Here is a 24,742-nt window from a genome sequence, read left to right as displayed (position 1 = left end):
TCAGTGTCATTATAAGGATCTGCACAGAGCATCTTTCTAAGATGCAGCTTGACTTCCTTAGCAAAGCAACTAGATATAAATAAAGGATGCATGTACAGAAAAGCAATAAAAAAGCATGTGATGAGATCCTCATATATGCTCTCCATACCATATCTGCATTTCCCTTCATACGGCAGCTGCCCACAGATGTCCAGAGGGGACATTATCACAGACAGTAGAGTCTACACTGTGCTTGCATTATCAAGGCTCCTTCCCTTCAACATTTGCCCCTTTCAGGGGGAAGCACAGATGCCCTAATAAGGAACAGCTTGTAAGGAGAGCCATTTCCACTCTTACTCCCATCCCTGACCCAAATCCTACCCTCCTGAGAGGTCGCAAAGCTGAGACCTCTGCTCTCTAATGGAAGTTGTAAGGCTGCTGGTGGTTTCTCCTCTGGCTGCTCTCCCATGCAAAGCCGACTCTATACTGCCCAGAGTGTCAAAGCAGAGCACTTAATGGATGCCAAGTAAGTGGAGATTACTCAAGGTCAGAGCAGATAAAATGGCCATAGCAAGGCATTATGCATCAATGCTGTGCCTGGATAGCATGCATCTGTCACTGTTTTCTACACATTAGATAAACAAACTAAAACAGCCAAGACTGTAAACGGAGAGTACAAACGCAATGTATCATAATGACAGGCGAAGTCAGTGTGTAATATTTAATATATTTGTTGAAGTTCATCACTGAGACAATGATAACAGTGAAAGTTATTCTGTGAAGCTTAACACCAAAAGCCACACAGTGGAAGACCATGTTCTATTTATTGTTCATGGGGTCCAGTGCACATCCCCATTTTCACACACACCTGAGATCATGAAGACAGCAAGAGTCCATGGAAAAAATAGAACCCTGCCCTCCGCCGCGCTGCTGGTTAGGAGGAATTTTGGGGTGAATTTTCAGTCATTGGAAATGAGCATCAAAGCATTAAACATGTTCAGGGAGGTTCGCTCTTCGCTTTTCTCATGTTGAACTACTTAGTCACCAACTCAAAGCTGCTCTCTCTGTGCTGGGTACCAGGTTAGATGTTATAGGAATGGAACTCCAGTAATAAGAAAAGATTGTGAAAGAAATCCAAGGATGGGGCTTAGAGGGAGTTAGTCACCGAAGGTTCTGAAAACATGCATGGCATATATATTAGATAATAATCTTTTTTTCTCTCTAGAATAACGTGACTTGTAACTCACTTATCCTGTATTAAATATTCATCAGTGAGAAGAAACCTAATGAGAAAATGTGAAGTCCTTAGTACCTTCCGTTGCTTTCTGCCACTGCCAAACCGTCCCATCTGTGTCTTCTCCAGCCTCGGTTGTACTGTTGCAGCTCCTGAGAGATACACATGTGTAGTTAAAATCAGACATTAAAATACTGAGATAACCATAACCATCTAATTAACTGCTGATACAGGTGTTGAAAATGAAGTAATTCATAATAAGGGGTTTTGGTTTTGTTTTGGTTTTTTAAGACAGAGTTTCTTTGTGTAGACCTGGCTGTCCTGGAACTCACTCTGCAGACCAGGCTGGCCTCGAACTCACAGAAATCTGATTCACCTTCCTCTGCCTCCTGAGTGCTTGAATTAAAGGCATGTGCCACTGCCACGAAGTTTGGATTTTTAATTTAACAATTAAACACTCATTTCATTTTAATATTCCACTAGTTTAGGGGAAAGTGTGCAGTTATCTAGAGATCCATATATAAGTGGGAAGATACAAGGGAGGGGAAACCATTGAGATGTAATATGAATAAATTAATAAAATAAAATTTTAAAAAATTAAAATAAAATAGATACACAGGAGGAGGCACAACATTGAAGTTAAGTGTGCCCACAACTGGGCCCAGTGAAAGAAACAAATGCGGCTTAAAAGACAAAATATGGAAGTACGTGTAACCACATGAACATTACAGACTATTGCTACTGCACTTAGAAGGTAAGTTTGCTGAACACACCATGTACTTCTGACACGAGGTGCAGGAGTACCTCTATGTTTTGAGAGTCTCTTGGACAACCCTGACAAGAACTGAACAGAGGCTTTTTCTCATGCCTAATGCTCTTGCAGGTGGCATTGTCAGCCAGGTGTAAAATAAATGGTTTTTTATTTTTAAAAAATAGATAGATAGATAGATAGATAGATAGATAGATAGATAGATAGATAGATAGACAGACAGACAGATTACACAGACTTACACATTTTTATCTTCAGGAGGATAGTCAATAGTGTGATTCCTTATACATACACACATACACACACACACACACACACACACACACACACACACACACACACACACACACACACACACACACACCTCATCTGTACCCTGGGAGTTCTCTAGCTTTCTGCCTCTATCTCTGCCTGACAGATCACTGGAATTGAGGGTGTCCATTCTAGCCCCTGGTTACTTGTTTTCAGCTGCTTTCTGGTTGTAGATAAAGACTTTTACCAGAAACTAGCCACATCCTTACCTTGTCTAAAATAGTGTCCAAATAGGATCTCCATTCCTACACACTTTTGGGTTGTCTGTAAAACCAACCTCAAGGCGTTAGTATGCCTGTCAACTGAGATCTGGGCCCAGTACAAACTGGGAAATACTTTCACTTTGATCAGACCGATTCATAAGAAGAATGACAAATGATCTGAAGTCCCCACCTCCAGAGCCTCTTTTCTATCTCAACTCCTGTCCTTCGCTTCTGCACTTTAGGCTTCTGCACAAAAGTTTTCCAGCTCAAACTTCTAAACCTAATGTCCTAAACACTCTTTAAGGATGCTATTCTGGCTGATAGTCCTGCCGCCACCCCAACACCAACCCCAACCCCAAAGGCATAGCACACTAAGTTATTTTCCTGGGCTTCTTAAACTGAGAATCTGCCTCTATAAGGCATTTGGCCTTCCCACTCCAGACTCAAGCATGTTTGTCTGTCAAACCCCTGTCCTGGGTCAGAACAGACCTCTGACTCTGTACCTGCGGAAAAAAAGAGTATAAAATGATTCAATCCTTCTCCTAGCCTGGAATTATGATGGTAACATCCCTTAGGGGGTTACTACCACAAAGGCTCTTTATCTCTTCTGAGAGAAACATGTATTGTGAATCTAGATATTGTATCAGCTACTTATGGAGCTGAGGCCATGAAATCTCTTCCCCTGTGTCTTTATTTTGGGGTATACTTACCTAGGTGATAAGTACCATCTCCCCCTATACCCACACTAATACTCAACCTACCTACCTAAAGTCTCTTTTTAAAGAAAAGAGTATAGTGACCCATGTTAGTTCTACACATGGTTGACCCTCCCCCCAGGGACTCATGCCCTGGTGAGGGATGGGCTCACTTTACCATGGACTGAGTTCACCTTGAACAGAAAACAACCATGTGATTTGCTGCCATGTTAGCTGGGAGAGCTCATCAAGATGAAAGTAACCATGTGACTTGGTCATCATCTTTGCTAATAATATCACAGAGAAGGCAAAGGCCACGTGGCTTCACCACAATCTTGGTTAATGTTACCATGTGGTACAAGCCAAAATGGTGGCACCCAGAGAATTTATTGGTCCTACTGAGCCCTCTGGGGGAATCACTGTACTCCTTTAATATTAGACTAAGGAGAAAGCACCAGACATTTAAGGTTTTTCTGTGATTAAATGTTTTGATTCTTTTTGCACGATGCATTTACAAGCTTCTAAGGAGAACATAAAAGTTAGATTAGATCACCCACCAAGTGCAATACCGGATGCTGCCAGTGAGGCACTTGCTACTGGGCTGTGCTGCATCTCATGCTTCATCATGAAAAGGAAACGTAACATAGAAATCTTTAGTAAGCATAGTGGGAGATTGGGCAGACAGAAAAGCAAACACATAAAGCAATGTACTGAGACAGGGAAGGAACATTTTATCTCAGAGGAAAATGGGCCTCGAATTATCAGACAGAAATAGCAGACCTCCTCAACAGAAAGGAAATCATGCCTGGTACTAGAAACCCAGCCAACTACCTGAAGCTAGGATGCCATGGATCTGAGAGGTGGACCTCTGCCACCACTTCGCTATACCAGCATTAACCTCTAACCACGTTTTAAATTCTTATCCTTATGCACACAGATACACGTAGATTTCAACCCTCATCCAAGAACTTTCTCTTTGTAACAGACAGAGACCATCACTGAAAACCACAGCTGGTCTAAATACAGAGAACAAATCTTAGGATAAAGGAATAGAAATTTAAGCACACAAGGCATAGAATACACTAAAAAATTATTTCTGTAGTTTTCACTAGGTTCATGCTCTGGAATGCACTGGATATAAACAAACAAGTCAGTGCTGGTCATGTGGTAGTAAGTGATACCAGTGAAAGGAACCTTCCTCCTAAAGTGGGGGTTTAGAATGGTAGAGAGGAAGAAAGCACAAGAGGAGTGCGGAAGGCAGGCCAAGAGTGGCAGGGAAGTATTGAATGGAAGGAGCCACACTATTCATGACAACAATGTATACATGTACAACTGGTCGTAGCTGTTCATGTTCATCTACTATGAAGGAAACCTAGCTGCATAAGACCTGGTACTTCAGCCCTTAATGCTGAATGGGTGGGACCTGGCAACTCTTCATCCTACTCTCAGACTCTTGAAGGCTCTTTGATGCTTCTGCCTTATATATTTTCACACAAATGCACACACACACACACACACACATGCACACACACACACACACACACACACACACACATCAACTGCTTTTCATTATATAAAGACATTCTCAACTATATGCGGTGGCCTCGTTTCCCTTTATTTACACCCTGTAACTCCCCCATTTCAATCTGTGCTCCATCTTCTGAAATACTCTTCCATTTCCTAAAATTTTAAACAAAAACTCTGATGATTTTAAGGCTACTTTAGCTCTCTCCCAACATTCACAACGTAACCTCCCTTGGAAGCTTAAGAATTAAAGATTAACATTATTTACTGTGTACTATGCTCTTTAGCTTAACAAACACGTTGAACGAAGGATGTCCACGTCTTCCTGTTTTGATAGGTATTCCTTCAAATGTCTTCTCAGTAAATGATTTCTCACCTCTCTCTTGAGCGGCTCCTGTATTTTCTCTACTTTTTTCAGGATCCATAAATACTCGAGCACTGCACCTCGATTGAAATCGCTCAAAGATGGCCTGATAAGATGAACATTGCTTAGGAGCAGCACAGGGCTTTCCTAACACCTCCCCTATCATGCAGCTAGATTCATATCAAAAGCAACTAGATATAAAGGACACATGTACAGAAAAAAAAAAAAAGGACACAGGATCCTTATTTATTCTCCCTACGTCATGTCTGTATTTTCTTCATCTGGAAGCTGACCACAGAAGTCCAGAGGAGACATCATAATAGACAGAAAGTCTGCACTAGGCATCTTTAAACAAGAACTTAACTTTAGAATGCCTAATTGGTATTTGCAATTATCACAAATATTGAATATATGTGTAAGCATACATATATAAACAAATCTTTTCATTTTGCTATGTAAACTAGTGTTTTCAATAATCATAAAAAACACTTGATTTGAACATTTAATTATGCTTATATATATAATCATTAGTGACATTGCTGATGACCACCCATTTGCTTATATTTGTTAGGGCTACATATATATATATATATATATATACATATATATATAGTATATAATACATTTATAGTGTTTTCTTAAGCACTGAAGGTGTTTGACTGGGCAGCTATAGCTCTGACTCCATTTCCCATACCTTTTTATTTTAATTTTTGAGATGATCCTTCGGTTTCAGCTTCCTAAGCACTAAGAATAGGACATAGTGTGCACCAGCCTTTCCAGGATCCATTCTTTTAACGACAGTCTTATAGCTGAATGCCCATCTCAATGTATTCCAACACTAAGCAAAGTCAGTGTGTAATATTTTGTTATGTTTGCTGATGTCCATCATTGAATTAACAATAACATTAAGTGTCATTGTATAGAGCATAACACCAGAGGGCCCATTCTAGAAGACATCATTCTATTTATTGTTTGTGGGGAACATCCCATTCCTGCATACACCCAAAATCATGAAGGCAGCAAGAGTCAGTGGAAAAATAGAACCCTGCCCTCTGCCATGCAGCTGGTTAGTAGGAATTTTGGGGTGAATTTTCAGTCATTAGAAATGAACATCAAAGCATTAATCAGGTTCATGGGGTTCACCCTTCTGCCCTTCATACACAAAACTATTTAGTCACCAGTTCAAAGCTGCTCTCTCCGTTCTGGGTACCGGGTAAGATGTTATAGGAATGGAACTCCAGCAATAAAAAAAAAAAAAAGGTCATGAGGGGCTGGAGAGATGACTCAGAAGTTCAGAGCACTGGCTGCTCTTCCAGGGGTCCTGAGTTCAATTCCCAGCAACCACATGGTGGCTCACAACTCTCTATAATCAGATCTGGTGCCCTCTTCTACAGATAAAGCACTCATATACAATAAAAGAAAAGAAAAGAAAAAACATTGCTTGCAGAAAAAGTTGTGAAAGAAATCTAAGGATGGGGCTTAGGGGAAGTTAGGCTCTGAGGGTTCTGAAAATGTTATACATGACATGTATATTAGAAGGTAATATTTTTCTCTGGAATAATGTGACTTGTATCTCACTTATCCTGTGTCAAATATTGTCAGTGAGAAGAATCCTAATGAGAAAATGTGAAGTCCTTAGTACCTTCCACTGCTTCCTGTCACTGCCAAACCATCCAATCTGTGCCTCCTGCGGCCTCGGTTGTACTCTTGCAGCTCCTGAGAGATACACATGTGTAATTAAAATCAGGCATTACGTCAGTGAAATAGCCATGGCCATCTGCTTAATTGGTGATAAAAATGTTGAAAAAGAAAAAACAATGATGTAAAGCTGTGTTTTTAACTTAACAAACAGTTCAGTTCAGTTTAATATTCAATTAAATACCCATTGGCTTCAGAAACTTATACAATTATCTAGAGAGTCATAGACCAAATATACACAGGACGGAGGCATGCTGTTGAAGATGAGCACACATGTTGTAGATGCATGCACAAATGGCTACATAAAACGGGAAGTAGCACAACTCTGGAGGCAGAATTGGCAGGTACACAGAATCACACACAGCCACTCTGCGCACTATTCTCTACCTGGGGAGAGGAATGCTTCTAGGCGTTTTCTTAATCAAACCACAACTTATAACCCTTCTTATCTCCTTTCTGTCTAAAATGCTTTACTCTACTTTTTGACCGGCCTCTTTCTCCTTCTAAAACTCAGCACAGCACCTGTCTTCCTCCTGAATGACAGTGCTTGCCGTCCAGGATACAGTCAACTGCCTCTAGCTGGCCAGTCTGTAAAAATATCATTTTCACCGGAGTTGTCAATCATTTCTTTAGATGTAACTCTTTTGTTCTTAGCCTAATAATAACGACCATCTTTTGCATAAGCAGTGTCACACTTTTTTTTACTCAGTAGTCATTTCTTGAGTTTTTACTAGGCTTATGCTCTCAGATTTGGAATATGTAAAGAAATGTGACAATGAAGATTGAACATAGGCCTTGCCTGGGGTGAACCATAAACACTGAGTTTATGAAGATTATGAAGAGAGAGAGGAAGAAAGAGCAGGAATGGGTATATTGTGGGGGAGGGGAAGCCATGATGTCTTACATGGAGGAGTAGAATCACATGACACTAATTTATTTACACGATCACTTGGCCATAGCTGCTTATGTTTACCTACTCTAAAGAAAACCTAGACCTAAAAGACCCAGTTTTCCAGCCTCGATTTCCTCCCAGTACTGAGGCACACAGGATGCGTGGCAACACTCTTTTGTGGCCTGCCTTGTATTATCTCTCCCTGCATTTCTTATACAGCTGCCCTGAATTTGTTTGTATATTCTCTCCCATACACACCTGCTTGACTCCTTTCATTTAATCCCTGTAACTCTGTCTGGTTTAGTCTTTATTCTTTCTTTTAAAATAATCTTCCCTGTCTTAATATTTCTCGTTGATATTTCCAACCACACACCAGCTCCCTCAGGGACAGTTTCAGTGATGTAACCTCTGTCACAGGCTTCAAATGATACACAGATTATTGTCAATTAAGACTAGCTTTTAGTTCATGAACATTGGCTGAGCAATTGTCTTTGGTGAAGAGAACAGCTCCATCTTCCTGTTTTAGCAGGCATTCCTTGCAATGACAATTAGTAGAGCTCTTACCTCTCTCTTCAACAGCTCTCGTATTTCTTACACTTTCTTTGGGATCTACTGATACTAGAGCATTCCTCCTGAGTTGAAGTCTCTCAAAAATAGGCTGCTAAAATTAGAATTAGTAAAGTGTTACACAAAGATGTTCTAACTACTCTCCAAGAACACCACAATTTCCTCTCTTAAAAGCAACTAAGTATAAACAAAGGAAACATGTCATGAAAACCAAACATAGGCATATAGATACATAGATAGATAGATAGATAGATAGATAGATAGATACATAGATAGATAGATACATAGATAGATACATAGATAGATAGATAGATAGATAGATACATAGATGATAGAGATAGATAGATACATAGATACATAGATACATAGATAGATACATAGATACATAGATAGATAGATAGATAGATAGATAGATAGATAGATACATAGATAGATAGATAGATACATACATACATACATACATACATACATACATACATAGATACATAGATACATAGATAGATAGATAGATAGATAGATAGATAGATAGATAGATAGATAGATAAGATAGATGAATGATAGATAGGGAGATCCTTATATATGCTTTCTAAATCACATCCTTGTTTCTTCATACAGTGACTGAACAAAGATGTCCATTGATTTGTGTTTTTATTTTGTAAGTAGTTGGGATTTGAGCGGTGATGAAAAGATTGTGCAAAAAATCCAAGGATAAGGTTTAGGGAGTTGGTTACTGTAGATCCTGAAATCGGTATATATTGAACAACTAAAAAGGAATAAGGATGCTAAAATTAAATCACATAGATGTTGGTCTCATTTCTCTTTAGGGCTGTGCAATGATAGTGAACCCTCACTCTCACCAATGAGAAGAATCTTAATTTGAAAACACAAACTCCTGAATACCTTACGCTGCCTTTTGTCACTGCCATACCATCCTGTCTGTTCCTCCTCTGACCTTGGTTGTACAGTTTTGACTCCTGAAAAAATACAGATGTATAGTTAAAGTCAGCCAAGAAAGCAGTGAAATAAACATCATTTATAGAACCAGAGATACAAAATTTTCAAAAGTGAACAATAAAATGTTGAACTTTTATTTTGCAATAAAATCTTCAGTTAAGTTTGACATTCAACCAGATATTTTCTGATTCGGAAAATAAACGTCATTAGCAAGAGCTTCATATATCATATTCATATATATCCATGAGAAGCCACCACATTTATATGTGCACTTAGTATTCTAGTAACAGAAATGAGCACATCTTCACTAGTAGAATTGTCAGTATGAGTCACATACACTCACATGCTCATTTTTCTTTACTTGCTAAGTGCAACATACTGAAGATCACTTATGCATATTCTTAATCTGGTTACCCTCTGTTCTACAATGCTTGAGTCCCTTAGTCTGTCAAGTTTGTCCTTTAACCTTAGGACATAATAAGTTAAATAGCCCTTGATTCTATTTCCTTTTCTCTACATAAGCATGTGCTGTCTTCCTCACAGCATCCTTAATATTTTTTTTTCAAAGATTTCCTTCCCATTTGAAGTGTAAGTTGTTTATTCACATACCCAAGTGTTTTATTTCTTGTCAAGGAATGACATTGGTAATGTCAATGTAATATTTTACTTGCTTTTCTTTGTAGTTATTTATCGGATTTTCCTGGTTTCTGGCTATGGAATTTAAAGGGGTAAACAAATATTGTAGCCGTGTCCTTACATGAGTATTGTTTGATTTGTCCCTTAACAAATGGGTTCAGGACTACAGTGACCAGGATGGTAAAGCAGCATGCGGAGCATACTGAAGGAATCACAGAGCTTCAACTTGTGTCTAAAAGTACAGGTAGGGTTGGGGTAGACACCATTGTCTCACTAGCAATGTGTGAGAAGCTAAGGGCTGGGAAGGGGGCGTTGAATAGGAGTCAGGTCATTAGCGCTTACTATGAATAGCAAGATGCTTGAACACTAACATTGGAAGGAAACGTTTGTTTTCACTTTTGTAAACTGAGGCAGATCAACTCAAGATATTAAAAAGACAGGATTTCTGAGTGGCATATAAAATAAAATAAAATGGAGACAAATTACTAAGTAGGTTACAAAACTGAAAATTCATGAAATCCTGAACTTGGGGTAAGGTCCTAGAATATTTAACAAGAAGAGTTCTGAAAAGCACTCAAGAAAAAAAAATCATTCAAAGAGTGAAAATATAAAATTAGACCCCTAAACAACTAGACACTAACACTGCTTTATTATAAAACATAGGGCAAACTAAGCAAAATGACTGAGCAGTTTCTATTTACTTTTACCCCATTTTCCTATCTTTCTTGGTTGGTGGATTTCATTTTTTTATTTTGGTTTTGTTTGTTCTTTGTTTGTTTGGTTTTTTTGTTAAGGTTTTCTCTGTGTAGCATTGACTATCCTGGACTTACTTTGTAGAGCAGGCTGGCCTCAAACTTACAGAGATCCGCCTGCCTCTGCCTCCCTGAGTGCTGAGATTACAGGCATGCACCACCACGCCTGCCTTGTGCTGGCAGATGTCATTTAAGATTTCTCATGAATATGTGTTTCTTATAAAGAAAAATTCTCAAATAAATTACATGATGGTTAGATTTCAGTTCAGACTTATAATAAAAATATTATTACAGCCATATCAGAAGAAAAATCATTTAAAAATCACAATTAAATTAGTATACGGATTTGGATTTGCTGAAATCATTAACTGTGTTGGCATCTAGTTGAAACTGTTCTATACAATATAAAATTAATCTGTTTGGTTAGGCATAGGTAAGACAACCTGTTTGCATTCTGTGAATTCCTGCTACAGTCTAGATGTCATGGTTTCCTGGAGCCACTGACTTAAGAAGTACATTAATTAGAACACAAATAACATACCCATAAACTGTTTCTACAATGGATTTTAAAAAATGCTATGTATTTTAGTAGACCCGTTCTTTGTTTTTTATATTATTTCTTTGAAAATTTCAAACAATGTGCCCTCATCATATTCACCCCCCGCTCCTCCTTCATCTACCCTTATACACGCAATTTTATGTCCTTTTTGAAAAAAAAAATAAATTCCTGCTGCCCAGATGTTCTTGGATATGCTGTCTCTCCCACAGGAGCACATGGCGGGAAGCTGCACTCTTTAAAAAGTGACTCTACCTCACTCCCCAACTATCAGTTGTCATCAATGGTTCTTCAGCTAGGGCTGGTTAAGTAACACTCCCTGCCCAGCTCCCTTCTCCACGCTGAGATTTGGTCTTGAGCTTTCCTTGGTTTCATGCATCCATGTCAGAACCACAGAGAGTTAGTAGATGAAGCTCAAAGGACCGGTCGACACTCTCAGTCATGAGGGAATATCTTGCCTTGGCCTCTCAACCAGCTGAGTGCGTGTGCATAGACAGCTGCGAGACAGTCCTCAAGAAGATAGGTATCCTGTTCTTTAATAATTGATCTCAACTAATCGCTAGGGCACTTGTGGATACCAAAACTGAAATGCAAGTGAGCGGATACATAACTGCCAAGGTGCATGAGTGGTTGCTCGGTAGCTCACGATGTTGGTACCAACTCCTAACTGGTAGATACCTCATTTTTAGATAATAATGCTTAAATGATATTTGCATCTCTTATATTAATTCCTATTAATAATTTTGAGACGTATCTTGTAGGGAATAAAAGACTGGACATTTCAAGTGTCCATAGTGCTTGTTTCAGGGAAATAACAATTAATCAATTTACCTGTCATGGATGATTTTTCCTGATTCATTGTTGCATCTTCAGTTAGTACAAAATCTTGCTTTTCGATGCTGGCCTGCATAGGTTTGAAATAAGATGTTTAATTACACTTTTTTATATCACATATTAGGAAGTTATGATATTAGGGATACAGAACAAGATGTAAACATTATTACCGTTAACTCAGAATAGTCACTGGGAATGCCTGAAAACCCAAAGACACATATTAGTTGCATGTTGATATAACAAGATGAATTAAAATTTCATTCAGAATGAGCATGGAAAACAATTGCTATATTTATCATTGGGAATATTTCTTTTAAGACTAGAATTCGATTTATCCTCACTTTGTTCTGTTATGGCCAGATTAGGACATAAAGTAAAAGTCAAGTACAAAATGAGGTTTTTAACTTCAATTAAATGAAACTTTTTAAAGTGAGATGACTCCAGTGAACACAGCTAAATAGAGAAGACTCTCAGATCAACGCCTATGCTTCATTCCCAATCAATGGCGGGAAAGATGACCTCTTTCTTCACACGGCACTGTCTAACCTAGACGTCAAAACAAGCCGTAGCACGACACTGCATATACCACCAGCCAAACATCCCAGAACAAGGACTTGTTTTCTCCATAGTATTAATTCAGGAAGCAGAACACACAAGTCATTGCTGTTGTTGAAGGAAGCTTTCCAACTTGTTCAACATGTATATTAACATTAAGAATAATGATTCAGAGCCAGGCGTGGGGGCGCATGCCTTTAATCCCAGAACTCAGGAGGCAGAGGCAGGTGGATCTTTGTGAGTTCGAGGCCAGCCTGGTTCATGAAATGAGTCCAGGACAGCCAAGGATATATAGAGGAACTCTATCTTGAAAAGCTAATAATAATAATAATAATAATAATAATAATAATAATAAGGAGGAGGAGGAGGAGGAGGGAGAGGAGGAGGATGCAAAGGACATTCTTCCTTTGCTCATTGTATAGATTATTACGAAGTGTATATCTCCTTTTCTCTTCTAGTTACAATATCCTGAATTTCTCAAGAAAGATTTCTAATGAGATATGAGAACTTAAAGCATAATAAAATCCACAATAAATTTACAGTAACAAAAATGGATTATCAAATAAAAATAAACTCATTTTTCACAAAAAAAAATATTTTCTGAGTTATTAGGATTTATCACTAAGATAGATCTTCCTACATGGCTAAAACCCTTCCATCCTCTAAAATAAGTATTTTACTTTTGCAGCTCTTACTTAGGTGAAACTGCCTGGTTTGCTTCTTGTGCTCTCTAATGTCTTCATCTTCAGTTCAACTCCTCCACTGCGTCTTATTTTCCAATAGTCATCAATTGAGAAATGCTTAGTAATGAAACTCATCATCTCCAGTGTTACTCTCAATCTAACCTGTTTTTCAGAGTTGGTGAGATAAATTATGCCATTTATTATATTTATCATGTGTTCCTGTATGTGAGCATGTTCAAGTTTATATGAGAAAATACATGTGTGCAGGTGTACAAACAATTGTATGCATATTTACGTAGAGGAAACTTTGGGTGTCATCCTCAAGAACACAATCATATTCTTTTTAAGGCAGAGTCTCTCATGTCCTAGAGCTCACCACCTAACCTAGACTGGCAGGTTAGTGAGTGCCGGACATTCTCCTGTCTCTGCCTTCCTACAGGCACATGGGACAGCTTATGAGGGCTCAGAGGTTCAAACCCATATCTTTCTACTTAAAATGCAAGATCAATACCAACTGAGTGTTTCCCTCAGTCCCTCTATTTAAAATATTATAACAAATACATAGTAGGCTACTTTGAGGGTGGATAGGAGAGTATCTCACTCCCTCTCTCTTAAATAAATGTTGTCAGATGGATTTTAAATTTTTAGTGTGTGTGTGTGTGTGTGTGTGTGTGTGTGTGTGTGTGTGTGTTAGATGTGGGGTGTAGATGTGGATATGTGGACGTGTGTGTTCCTTTAGCTTCTCACCTCCCACCTCATTGAGCCTAAGTCCGACTTTATCTTTTAGCTGCACGACAGACATACTGGAGGTTAGTTGGCCTGCGAACTACTGGTTGAGTCTCCTGTCTCTCCCTTCCGTTTTGCTGCAGATGTGCATCACCACACTGGGCTTTTTAAAGGTCTCCAGAGGTCAAACTGGGGTTGTCACGTGTGAATAACAAATACTATTATACAATGAGAACTGTTACTGAGCCTCATGAGTGGATTTTTTTTCTTTTTATTAATTTATTCAGATCATAACTCAATGGTTGCCCCATCACTTGTATCCTCCCGTTCCTGAGTGGATCTTTGAAGGTAGAGTCTTACCTTTCTCTTGGTTGCTTAAGATATTTACTTGCCTTCCATCTTTACCCATGGGGAAATGTGCAATGTCCTTTGGTTGAGTTTGCTGAAACACATGTTTAAACCAGTGTTAATGATAGGTTGTATAAAGATCCCCTCATCAATTTTCAAAAATTAACTCCCTTTTTTTTTTTTTTTGTCTTTGTTTTCTTTTTCTTTTTTTTTCTACTTATTTTTTTATTAATTTATTCTTGTTACATCTCAATGGTTATCCCATCCCTTGTATCCTCCCATTCTTCCCTCCCTCCCATTCTCCCCTTATTCCCCTCCCCTATGACTGTTCCTGAGGGGGATTACCTCCCCCTGTATATGCTCATAGGGTATCAAGTCTCTTCTTAGTAACCTGCTACAAGTAGAACATTATGATAGGCAGATTTGGGCCCAGGGGTCCCGCTCAAACTAAGGCACCAGCCAAGGACAATACAGGTGGTAAACTTTAAATCCCTACCAAGATCTAGCCAATGGTCAGAACATTCTCCACAGTTGAGTGGAGAGTGGAATATGACTTTAAGTTCTATTTTTTTAAACTAATTGTATTGAAAATAAAACAAGCATGAAAGGAAAGATAAGTTTAATGAAAGTGAAGGAAGGAAGGAAGGAAGGAAGGAAGGGGAAAATCACATTTAAAGCAGGAGACTTGAGTTATTCTCTTATCCCCACAGTTACCAATTGAATATTATTCACTAAGACTTTACATGTCTATGACTTCATATCTTATCAAGCTTCAAGACCATTTCCATTGATAATATCATTAAGGAAACAAAAGCATGGGTCCCTTGGCCATTTACTGATTTTCTCCTCTTTGCACTTTGACTGTGAATAAATGCATCACTTATATTGTTGAAATTAGTGTTTAAAATAATTTACATAGAGATCACCAAACTCTTTCTAAGATAATATCTCAGTTTCTAGTTTTAAAATTAATTATAATACTAAAAATTAAAAAAAAGCATAAATAAAAATAAAATATCATCAAGTATGTTTTCTTAATAATTTCTAGGTTTGATCTCCAGAGAATTGCTGACTATGTACACTGACCATGAAGATCCAGAGGATGTGCATTCATAGTCTACAGAGTAGCCACTGTGCATGCTTTAATGAGGAATGACCTTCAGAATGCCAAATTTTTATGCCTTTGGAAAACTACAAAGGATTTTTATAATTTAGGAGAATGTCACTTTGTGAAAGCACTGTTGATGTAAAGCATTTCCAATGACAAGCATGTTTTGTGTCTAAAGAATTATGAAGAGGCTTTGGAGCGTGCGATGTTGAACGCAACACAACTTTGTAAATGCTTCCCCATTTAGGTATCCTGGGAAAAATTTTACGAAGAAGAAAAATAGTGGCACAAAGTGATAAATTAATATGGGAATATTTCCACAAGTTGTCTAAATAAAGGCAAAGAAAATTAGATCTCATATATGGCTCTTTCCCAATTAAAAGAGAACTTCAAAAACATGACAAACCTCATTAAGAATGAACACATAAAAACATGTCTTATTACATGTATGAAATGTTACAGATTCTTACTTGTGTAATTTATCTTCATAAATATGAAAAACGAAATGGTTATGATGATGGCTCTTTTGCTCAGTGCTTCCTGGATAACCCAGGATGCTAAGTCTCAACCAGCGAACAGATAAGATTGACTGCTCTTTTTCCCCACATGATGCCCAGACAGACTTCCCTGCAGCTCGTTCTCCTTCCTTTAGTTGGCAGCCTCACCGTCACATCCAAAGACTACTCTCCTGATTTAAGTGAGTATATACCATTTGAGTCTTTCTGCTTCTGGGTTAACTCACTCACAAGTCCAAGGGGCATGTCCCATGAAAGTCCTCACTTACCAGGAAAGTGGGACAGAGGGGAGGACATCCTATTGGGTCTCTAGGTGAGAGAAGCATGGGAGAATTGGGAAATAGAAGGATCCAGAGGGTCCTAGAAACCTACAAGAACATTATGATGGGCAGATCTGCGCCCAGGGGTCCTGCTCAAACTATAGCACCAGCCAAGAACAATACGTGCAGTAAACTTCAAACCCCTACCCAGATCTACCCAATGGACAGAACATTCTCCACAGTTGAGTGGAGAGTGGGGTATGACTTTCACACGAACTCTGGTGCCCCATATTTGACCACATCGCCTGGAGGGGGAGACCTGGTGACACTCAGAGGAGGTATAGCAGGTTACCAAGAAGAGGCTTGATACCCTATGAACATATACAGGGGGAGGAGGACCCCCTCAGTCACATTCATAGGGGTGAAGAGTAAGGGGAAAATGGGAAGGAGGGGGGAATGGGAGGATACAAGGGATGAGATAACAATTGAGATGTAATATGAATACATTAATAAAATATATTTTAAAAAGACTTCTCTCTAACTACAAATTCATCTCTTACCACTGTACTCACACTTGCAATGTTCTCCAACCAAACATCACATGGATTCTCCATCTAGAACACAAATATTGTTTTCTCGTTGCTTGCTTTGCTGTTAAAATGCTGCCTATATACCGATAAGACACAATCTACATTTGACAGCCTCATACATAGTTGATCCTTAAAAATCACAAATTATTCAAGGACAGAGCAATTCAAGTGTGCACAGAGAAGCCTTGGGTACTACATGTTCTATTCCATTAGTATGTTCCTTTGATGGTTTTATACGAACTAGAAATCCACGTGGTAGCATATATTTATGTATTCTTTCTCTATTCTGTCCAGTCCTGACCTACGCTATCAAGTTAGGAGCAATGTGTTTTATTATGTTTGCTGATTCTCTTCCTTGAAACAAAGACAAGTTTGAAATTTATTCTTTGGAGGATAACACCAGAGGCCACATTCGTTTTTGTAGGTAATAGGTTTCATTATATGTCCTAGTCTCTCACATAACGAAGACACTGGAAACAACTGGATGTCTTATGAAGACCAGCTTCAACACTGCAGGGTTCAAGGTGTAGATTGGCAATTGGTTGATCACCCAGCGGACTTTCTCTGAGGGTAAAAGGCTTGACTCCCGAGGCTGGAACTTATTGTTACCGACAGGGCTTCTATTGATAGTGGTTAACAAGGGGCCAAAACTAATTGTTGCTGACAGTGAGCCAGGCCTGATATCTCCTGGCTGGGGCTACCACTAATTGTGGCAAGCTCAAGCATGGGCCAGAACTAATTGTTACTGGCAGAGGGCCTGAGCTGGTAGCCTGTTAGTGGGAGCTTCCACTTGATTGTGGCAAGCATCTAGAGAAAGAAAAGAAAAAGGAGGGAAAAGACCATACACACACTTACACTTATAGTTGATGATGAAGTAAGCAGACTCCAGCAGATAGATTCCAACAAGCTTCTCTAATTTCACACATACATACATACATACATACATACATACATACATACATACTTACTGCATTCATGCATACACACACATTCATACATTGGGTGGATGGAGCAAACTCCAAGCGCGAGTTCCAACCCAAACTTACACACAAGCATGAATACATAACTTACCTTTGCAGATTGAAAAAGAAAGATTCCAACGTCTCCAGTTACTCTGTGTGTGTGTGTGTGTGTGTGTGTGTGTGTGTGTGTGTGTGTGTGTGTATACACACATTTGATGGGTGAAACAAACTGAGGAGTGAGTTACACTAACCTTTATTATTTCTCCCATAGCTTATATATCCCATCAAGATCTGTCAGTCAGTACAAAAATCACAATGTGGTTACATTCTATTTTAAGTGAACAATTACAATGAGTATATACAAGAAAAACATGTTCCTCAATATCCTCATATAGTCAAATATTTTATGTATTATGGGTAAGAAACAAATATGAAAAATTATTCCCAAGAACCATACACATTTGTAACTAAGCAACTTGTTATATATTAACAGAGTGTGAGCAATCAGGGTAATTTCTCAGCCACCTTTCTTTACTGGCAGGCTGAAATTTGTGGTTATAAGGAAAGAATCATTTATCTTAAAAAAGTAAAAATCTTAGAAGAATCACAAACCTAAACTTTTATATTAAAAAAAAATCAGCCACGTCTACTTTAAATCCTCAAGGTGTGCACCTACTCATTAATAATTTTTCTTAAGTCATATTGGGAAGCTGAGGGCAAACATGAGTACAAAAAAATTAATCATTGTCTCAATCACCAGCCCAGCTTGAAAGAGTCACATCACCCAGTGTTATTCTAGGCTATTTTTCTTGCTTGTCAACCTCAAAAACTTCCCAGCTCAACTACTAAGAGTGTACTTTTCCGAACTCTAAATTATCCCCTAAGATTTTCCACATCAGAGCAACTAGCAAAAACATCTTTACCTAACCTTGCTAAACAATCTATTTTTCTAAATCCATTCTAAGGGTAACTGTCATTGTTAACAATCTACCTCTCTAAGTCCTTTTCAAGGGTGGTAGTTAAATCATTAATCTGCTCCAGCATGGATGCCTGAAAGAGCTCAAGCGATGTTACTGTGAGTGCCACTGATACTACCCAGTGAGGGGCTGGAAGCCCCCTTAGAGGTCTCATATAACTCATATATTATGAAGGATGTGGTGACCACAAGCAGAGCTATGATCCATAACAGCATAAAGTCCTCAGGACATGTAGTCCTCAGGGCTCTGCCTCTCTGAGGCCCACCCACTGTGGTTATGCTAACCAGTGGACCACATTCCATGAGTTCTAAAGTTGTTTTGCTATTTCTCCTCCACAGCCACCCATAGAAGAAGAAAACTAACGACGCAAAGTTGTAAGTTAACATGCGAATTTATGTTTGTTGAATGATGAATTGAAACTTTAAGCTGTGTGGTAATGATTAGCAACAAGCAGTACAAATTTTGAGCCCCTACCATAACAACTCTTTAGCACGAATCAAATTCATCAGAAATTTTTGTTATATGCTCAAAATTTTAATTTCTTGCTCATACATTTCAAATGAATTGCCTTTAACATGTGAGGATATTAAAGAACTGAAACACATGCAGAGAGGATTTTTTTAAAAATTGAAACAAATCCAAGGATAAGATTTCTCTTATATCACTGTTGATTCTAAAAATAGTGTATTGCCTAGCTACCTAATTGAAATTAAATAGTAAAATACAGTCTTGATTCTCCATGAAAGTCAAAAGTAATTTCATGTAATCTATGGGTTCAATATTTGTCAGTGAAAATCATAAAAAGAGAATGTATTTAAATACTTATTTACCTTTAGATGTTCCTCTTCGCTGTCACTAGGCCATTCTTGCTCTTCCTCTGATGATAAGTTTGCATTTGGTTCTGACAAATCCATATAATTAGTTAAAATAAGCTACATAGATAGTTTGATTAAAGTGGTAGGCTTTATAAAAATATAGAGAGAAAAGCTAATAATTAACAATAATTCACAATGGATCTTTTTTAGAAACTTTTGTTTGGGCTCAGCAATAGAAGAAGAAGAGTGTATCAATATCACACAGCTACAAACTCTGCAACAACAGTGACCTGCCTAAAAAATATCCTGGTGCAATAGTGGCACAAATGTTATGAGAGTGACCAACTGCTTTTTTTTTTTATTGGGCTTAAGGCTGACCCCATGAATAAATAATAAATCCAAGAATCTGGGAATACATAGGTGATGAGTCTAAGGAAAAACCTGCTACTACTGTTCTTCTAAAGGAGCATGCAATAAAAATATTTCAAATGACAGCATGGTATAACCATAGGTCAGTGCCTCATTCGACCCTCATCAGAGAAGCTTCTTCATGCTTCTTCATGAGACTAGAACAACTAGACAATGAGCAGAGTGTGAAAAGCATTGGAGCACTCAGCCCTAAATGGAATATCTTAATCAAACCCCTCCTCTTGGAGTTCAGAGGATATTTAAAAATTATAAGAGCCAGATATGGTGGAAGACTCCAAAGAAACAGCATCTTCCAGATACAACAGGACCAAAACAGATGAGCTCACAGAGACTGTGACAAATGCACAGACCTGTACAGATTCAAACCACAGAAAATTGGTGTGGGAGAGAAGGCCCCTATTACAGACTTGGTATCATATCTGACTAAGGATATCTATTTAAATAATTGAGACTATAAAACTAACTTCACTCATGACAATCAATAATAAATCAGTGGGTATGCTTCATTTTTAAAATTGTATTATTGGAAGGCCTGATGGTGCTTGCCTTTAATTCCAGCACCCTGGAGGCTGGTACACAGGAACCTCATGAGTACAAGGCCAGCCTGGTCTATATAGTTAGTCCCAAGATAGCTGTGAACACAGTAAGAGCCAGCTTTACAACAAACAAACTAACAAATGAACAAAACCGTGTACATTAGTTCCAGCTATAGGCCTGCTATCACAATCGACGGGGAGTGCTGAGTTCTGTGGAGTAGGACACAAATTAGATGAAGATACACTGGTCTGAATAAGGTTGAACTTTACAATATTTCCTACTGAGTATATGGCATTAGACCACAACAGCTGAGTCTTGTAAGATGACACTTGCTTCTACATCATTAGTAAGCATATACTACTACAAACATTACTGATGTAAGTGTTTTCTTTTACTTTTTTTTCAGGCCCCGGTTTTGTTTGGAAGAGGAAATTTACCTGAAGAAAGGAGGTACTCACATGGTTCTCCCCGCTGTATGTAGTGTGTATTATGCATGTGTAATAATATAAATGTATATGGGGAAAATTGTAGATGGATGAATAGATTTTTGTCAGAGCAAATGTTTCAAACACTATGTAATCAAACATTAAAATGGGAGAGTGAAAATGTTGCAGCTGTCCTGAAAATTCTGTTTCATAGCAAGTGACCCAAACATAATAAATTCATAGGACATTAATTACTTGTAATTCTATGTGCATTTGGGTTTTTAATAAATATTTTTTTATTTTCTGTGAAAACAAAGAACCATAAACAAGATTTTGCTTTTAAGCAATTTAGGAGATTTTTGTGTGGTTTACTACTTTCTGCCTTGATCTCTCTCTTCTTTTCTTTTCTTCTTCTTTCTTTTTAATCTAAGTGTTTTCAAACTTTGAAGAACCCCTGGACTTTTATACACAACTGCAGCTATTCCACAAGAAGCACAGTGATTCTAAAATGGGAGTGTTAGGGTACTAAGATATAAAAGGTGAAATATCTGAGTTATAGTTATCAATTTGAAAGCATTATGTTAGTTACTGAATAATGTTTTTGGAAAGAGAATGCAAACAGAAACAGTTTATTGGTAACAAATTCTCACATAAAAATTGAAGAATGGAGGAAACAAAATTAGAAGACCATGCACACTTTATATGTTTTGAAGCACTTTCCCAGAGAGATTGCAAAACATACCTGTGCCAAATGACTTTACTTCTTTCATTGCTGGTACTTCACATGGAAGGGGAGTCTTCCTTATATCCAAAGGCTGCATGGGGTTTAAAACAAGACATTTAATAACTGTTGTGGGGTTGGTTAAATGTCTCAGTGGTTACAAGCACTCGCTGCTCAACCACAGGGACCAGAGTTGGAAGTCTGCCACACATGTAACAAGCCAGACACCCACCCAACACATGTAAATTCAGTGCCCTTTTATGGCCTTAATGCATGCATGGGCAAATATGCAATCACTTAAAGATAAGCATATACCCAGGTGTGCACAAAAAAATTAATACATCTTTTTTAAAATAGCAAGTCTTTGTTTTAAATATTAAATAGGATTAATTTAATAATGCAAGATTTAAGATATAAAACTTAGTACCTTCAATTGAGAATATTCTTCAGGAGAGTCTAAAAAGATCAAAGACACAATTATATGTGAACATGATAAAGGTAAACATTTTTAAACAGAATTAGTAGCAAAATATTCTTGATGGTTAGCTTTCAAACTGTTACTAATTTTGGTTTGAGGGTACTTCCTTTGTTTTTTTTTTTTTGTTTGTTTGTTTGTTTTTCTTTTTCTTTTAATTGAATAAAAACAACACACACCAGTGTGGCATTCCTAATCGTTAGGAAGCAAAATGAAACTGTAATTATGGGATGGTACCATGACTCAAAAAATAATATTTCAGTTCTAACTGTAGAAAGAAGCAGAGTGACCCTTCGGCAAGAATCTTTTGTGTCGTCCCTGCCTTCCACGTACGATCGTTTGGAAGCTCAAAGCATCCCCAGTGTCTAGAGAATGGTAGAATCTTCTCAACAAAGTTTCTGAGCTGATCACCTTGCATACACTCATGAAAACATGATACTATATAGAATTGTTCATTTTTGCATGTGTGCAAACTATATTTAGGACTGTATTTCCAGGTTTCCCCTAGTTTTCACATCTTAAATATTCTCAGTGAGCACTTTAGAAATGGTGTGTAAACCCAAACCACGTGGTAGGGACGAGAAGCTGCTGGTCCTGAATAGCTGTCAAAGTTTAAATGAGCCCAAGTTGTACAGACTAGATTAAAGAGCTACCTATGAAGTGCAAGCCATATTGACACAAGATGCAGTCTTGCTATTCCAGCATGGAAGACCCTGTGTCATGCTTCTAAAATGCGGTTGGTTTGGTGTATCCTGTAAGTTATCACTAGATTATTCCAAACAACCTGCTTTTCTACAATTCGCTGGCATCGCAACAATGTGCTCACTTCTTTCACAGGCTTCCCACTACAGGCAAAAGGTTAACTGTGGCCTTTGCTGCCCACAAGTGATGAAGTGGGGAACTGAGAGCCCATCACTCACCATAGTTTTCCCATTAATTTGCCTCATATAATCTATGGAGGAAAATATTCCGGGCTATAATTTAAAGGAAAGTATATGAATTTCCTGTGAAATGAAATGAGGCCTCTCAAGCTCCTCGTCCCTGGCTCTGAATATACATAGGCTTTTTTTTTTTTTCTTCTTCTTCTTCTTCTTCTTCTTCTTCCTTGTTCCCTCTACCTGGTTGGCCAGTCTATTAAAATATTCTCTGCATCATTAATATTTTTACTTTCCAATTCTACATTTAAAATGGATATCTGACAACCCATTCTCTCAACTTAACAGTAACATCAGACTCTGGAATTAAATTTCATGAGCCATGGTAGACATATGAGATTATTACTCAAGGAACGAACAAATTATTTCATCATTTCCCTCTGTGTTCCTTCCCGTTGGCCACAGAAGAGTGAGAAGTCACAGTAAACATTCAGCTTCCTGTTGTCCCTGAGGGATGTTGAATCATTGCCCAATGGCTATTTGTGCTCCTTTCTTTAGAAAGATGCCTACATGCTTGTCACTAAAATTCAGCTCAGTGCTCTGGCAGCATCTGCACCACCTGACAACGTCAAATGGAAGACCAGAACTTCTCATCACAATTAGCATTTTCAACAGGGCTCCCAATATACTGGCTGTGAAAGTAGTAGAAATTTATATCACTATGAAGCCTTATTCTTTTTTTTTTTTCTTTTAATCTATAACCTAAAGCTTCCAAGTTGACAAGCTGTCCCAAATTGAACATAAAACGCCATAACCTTTTAACTATGATTTTGGCTGCCACGTCATGCAGTCCCAGGAAGGGAGTGGTCACGAGTCCCATCCCTAACCAAAAAGCTATTTGAAACTGATATTTCTGGGAAAGGAAAAAATTATTTTTTCTCCAATGGCATGAAACTGGATATATCAAATTCACTCCAGGACAGGCCCCATGCCCAGAAATAGTTGACTGACACAAATTGGACTCCATTGGTTTTTTTTTTTTTTTTTTTTCCTTCTCTGTTTGGTTGTCTTGTTGTTGTTGTTGTTGTTGGTGGTGGTGGTGGTGGTGGTGGTGGTGGTGGCAGTTTAATTTGGTTTGTTGGTTGGTTTTTGTTTGTATGGTTTGTGTGTGTGTGTGTGTGTGTGTGTATCAGTGTGTTGGTGTGTCATTGTATGCCTATCCTTTTGTTGTTGCTGTTATGGGTTGATGTTTTTTGTCTTTGAGATTTTTGATTTGTGTTTTTGAAAGAGGAAAGGAACATGGGTGGGAATAGAGGTGGGGAGAATATGAGAGGACATGGGAGAGGGAATATAAGATAAAATACATTGCATGAAAAATTTTAAATTGTTTTTAAATGTAATACTAAATAAATAATTAGGCTTTGAGCCAATTCTGTCATTCCTCACACTGCATAAATAATCCCTGTATTTATGAACATAAATACATAATGTTCTTATCTTTCTCTTATGTGGGACAAAAATTATTCAAATGCATGGCTTACCACAATGCTCAACATAAATAAAATTCAGACCTTTATGCCCCATTACTTTAACCCTTAATGGCATCCCAGAGGTCAAGGTGACCAGGTTCACTGGAAGCACTTTGCTCAGTCCACTTACACAGAATTTCAACACTCAGCTCCCACAACAGGCTTCTCGTGTATCTGATACTATCATTTTTTAATTTTTTTATTTTTTTATTTATTCAGATTACAACTCAATTGTTATCCCAT

General features: G+C 38.1%; 1 protein-coding gene across 1 annotated transcript in view; it reads right to left on the bottom strand.

Annotated features, from left to right (window-relative positions):
- Positions 1-24,742, bottom strand: part of LOC127209829 (ankyrin repeat domain-containing protein 36C-like) — a 162,712-nt gene that overhangs the window by 56,148 nt on the left and 81,822 nt on the right. Inside the window, exons 34-42 of the mRNA XM_051169471.1 lie at positions 22,048-22,076; positions 21,642-21,714; positions 19,524-19,594; positions 11,967-12,039; positions 9,138-9,211; positions 8,235-8,331; positions 6,723-6,796; positions 5,093-5,186; positions 1,292-1,365 (exon numbers count right to left, since the gene is read on the bottom strand). Coding sequence (XP_051025428.1) covers positions 1,292-1,365; positions 5,093-5,186; positions 6,723-6,796; positions 8,235-8,331; positions 9,138-9,211; positions 11,967-12,039; positions 19,524-19,594; positions 21,642-21,714; positions 22,048-22,076 — 659 coding nt within the window. The remainder of the gene's footprint in view (positions 1-1,291; positions 1,366-5,092; positions 5,187-6,722; positions 6,797-8,234; positions 8,332-9,137; positions 9,212-11,966; positions 12,040-19,523; positions 19,595-21,641; positions 21,715-22,047; positions 22,077-24,742) is intronic.

The sequence above is a fragment of the Acomys russatus genome, chromosome 27 (assembly GCF_903995435.1).
Source record: "Acomys russatus chromosome 27, mAcoRus1.1, whole genome shotgun sequence".
In the NCBI taxonomy this organism is placed as follows: domain Eukaryota; kingdom Metazoa; phylum Chordata; class Mammalia; order Rodentia; family Muridae; genus Acomys; species Acomys russatus.
The sequence above is the reverse complement of the archived record's forward strand: the minus strand, read 5'-3'. Positions and strand labels throughout refer to the sequence as shown.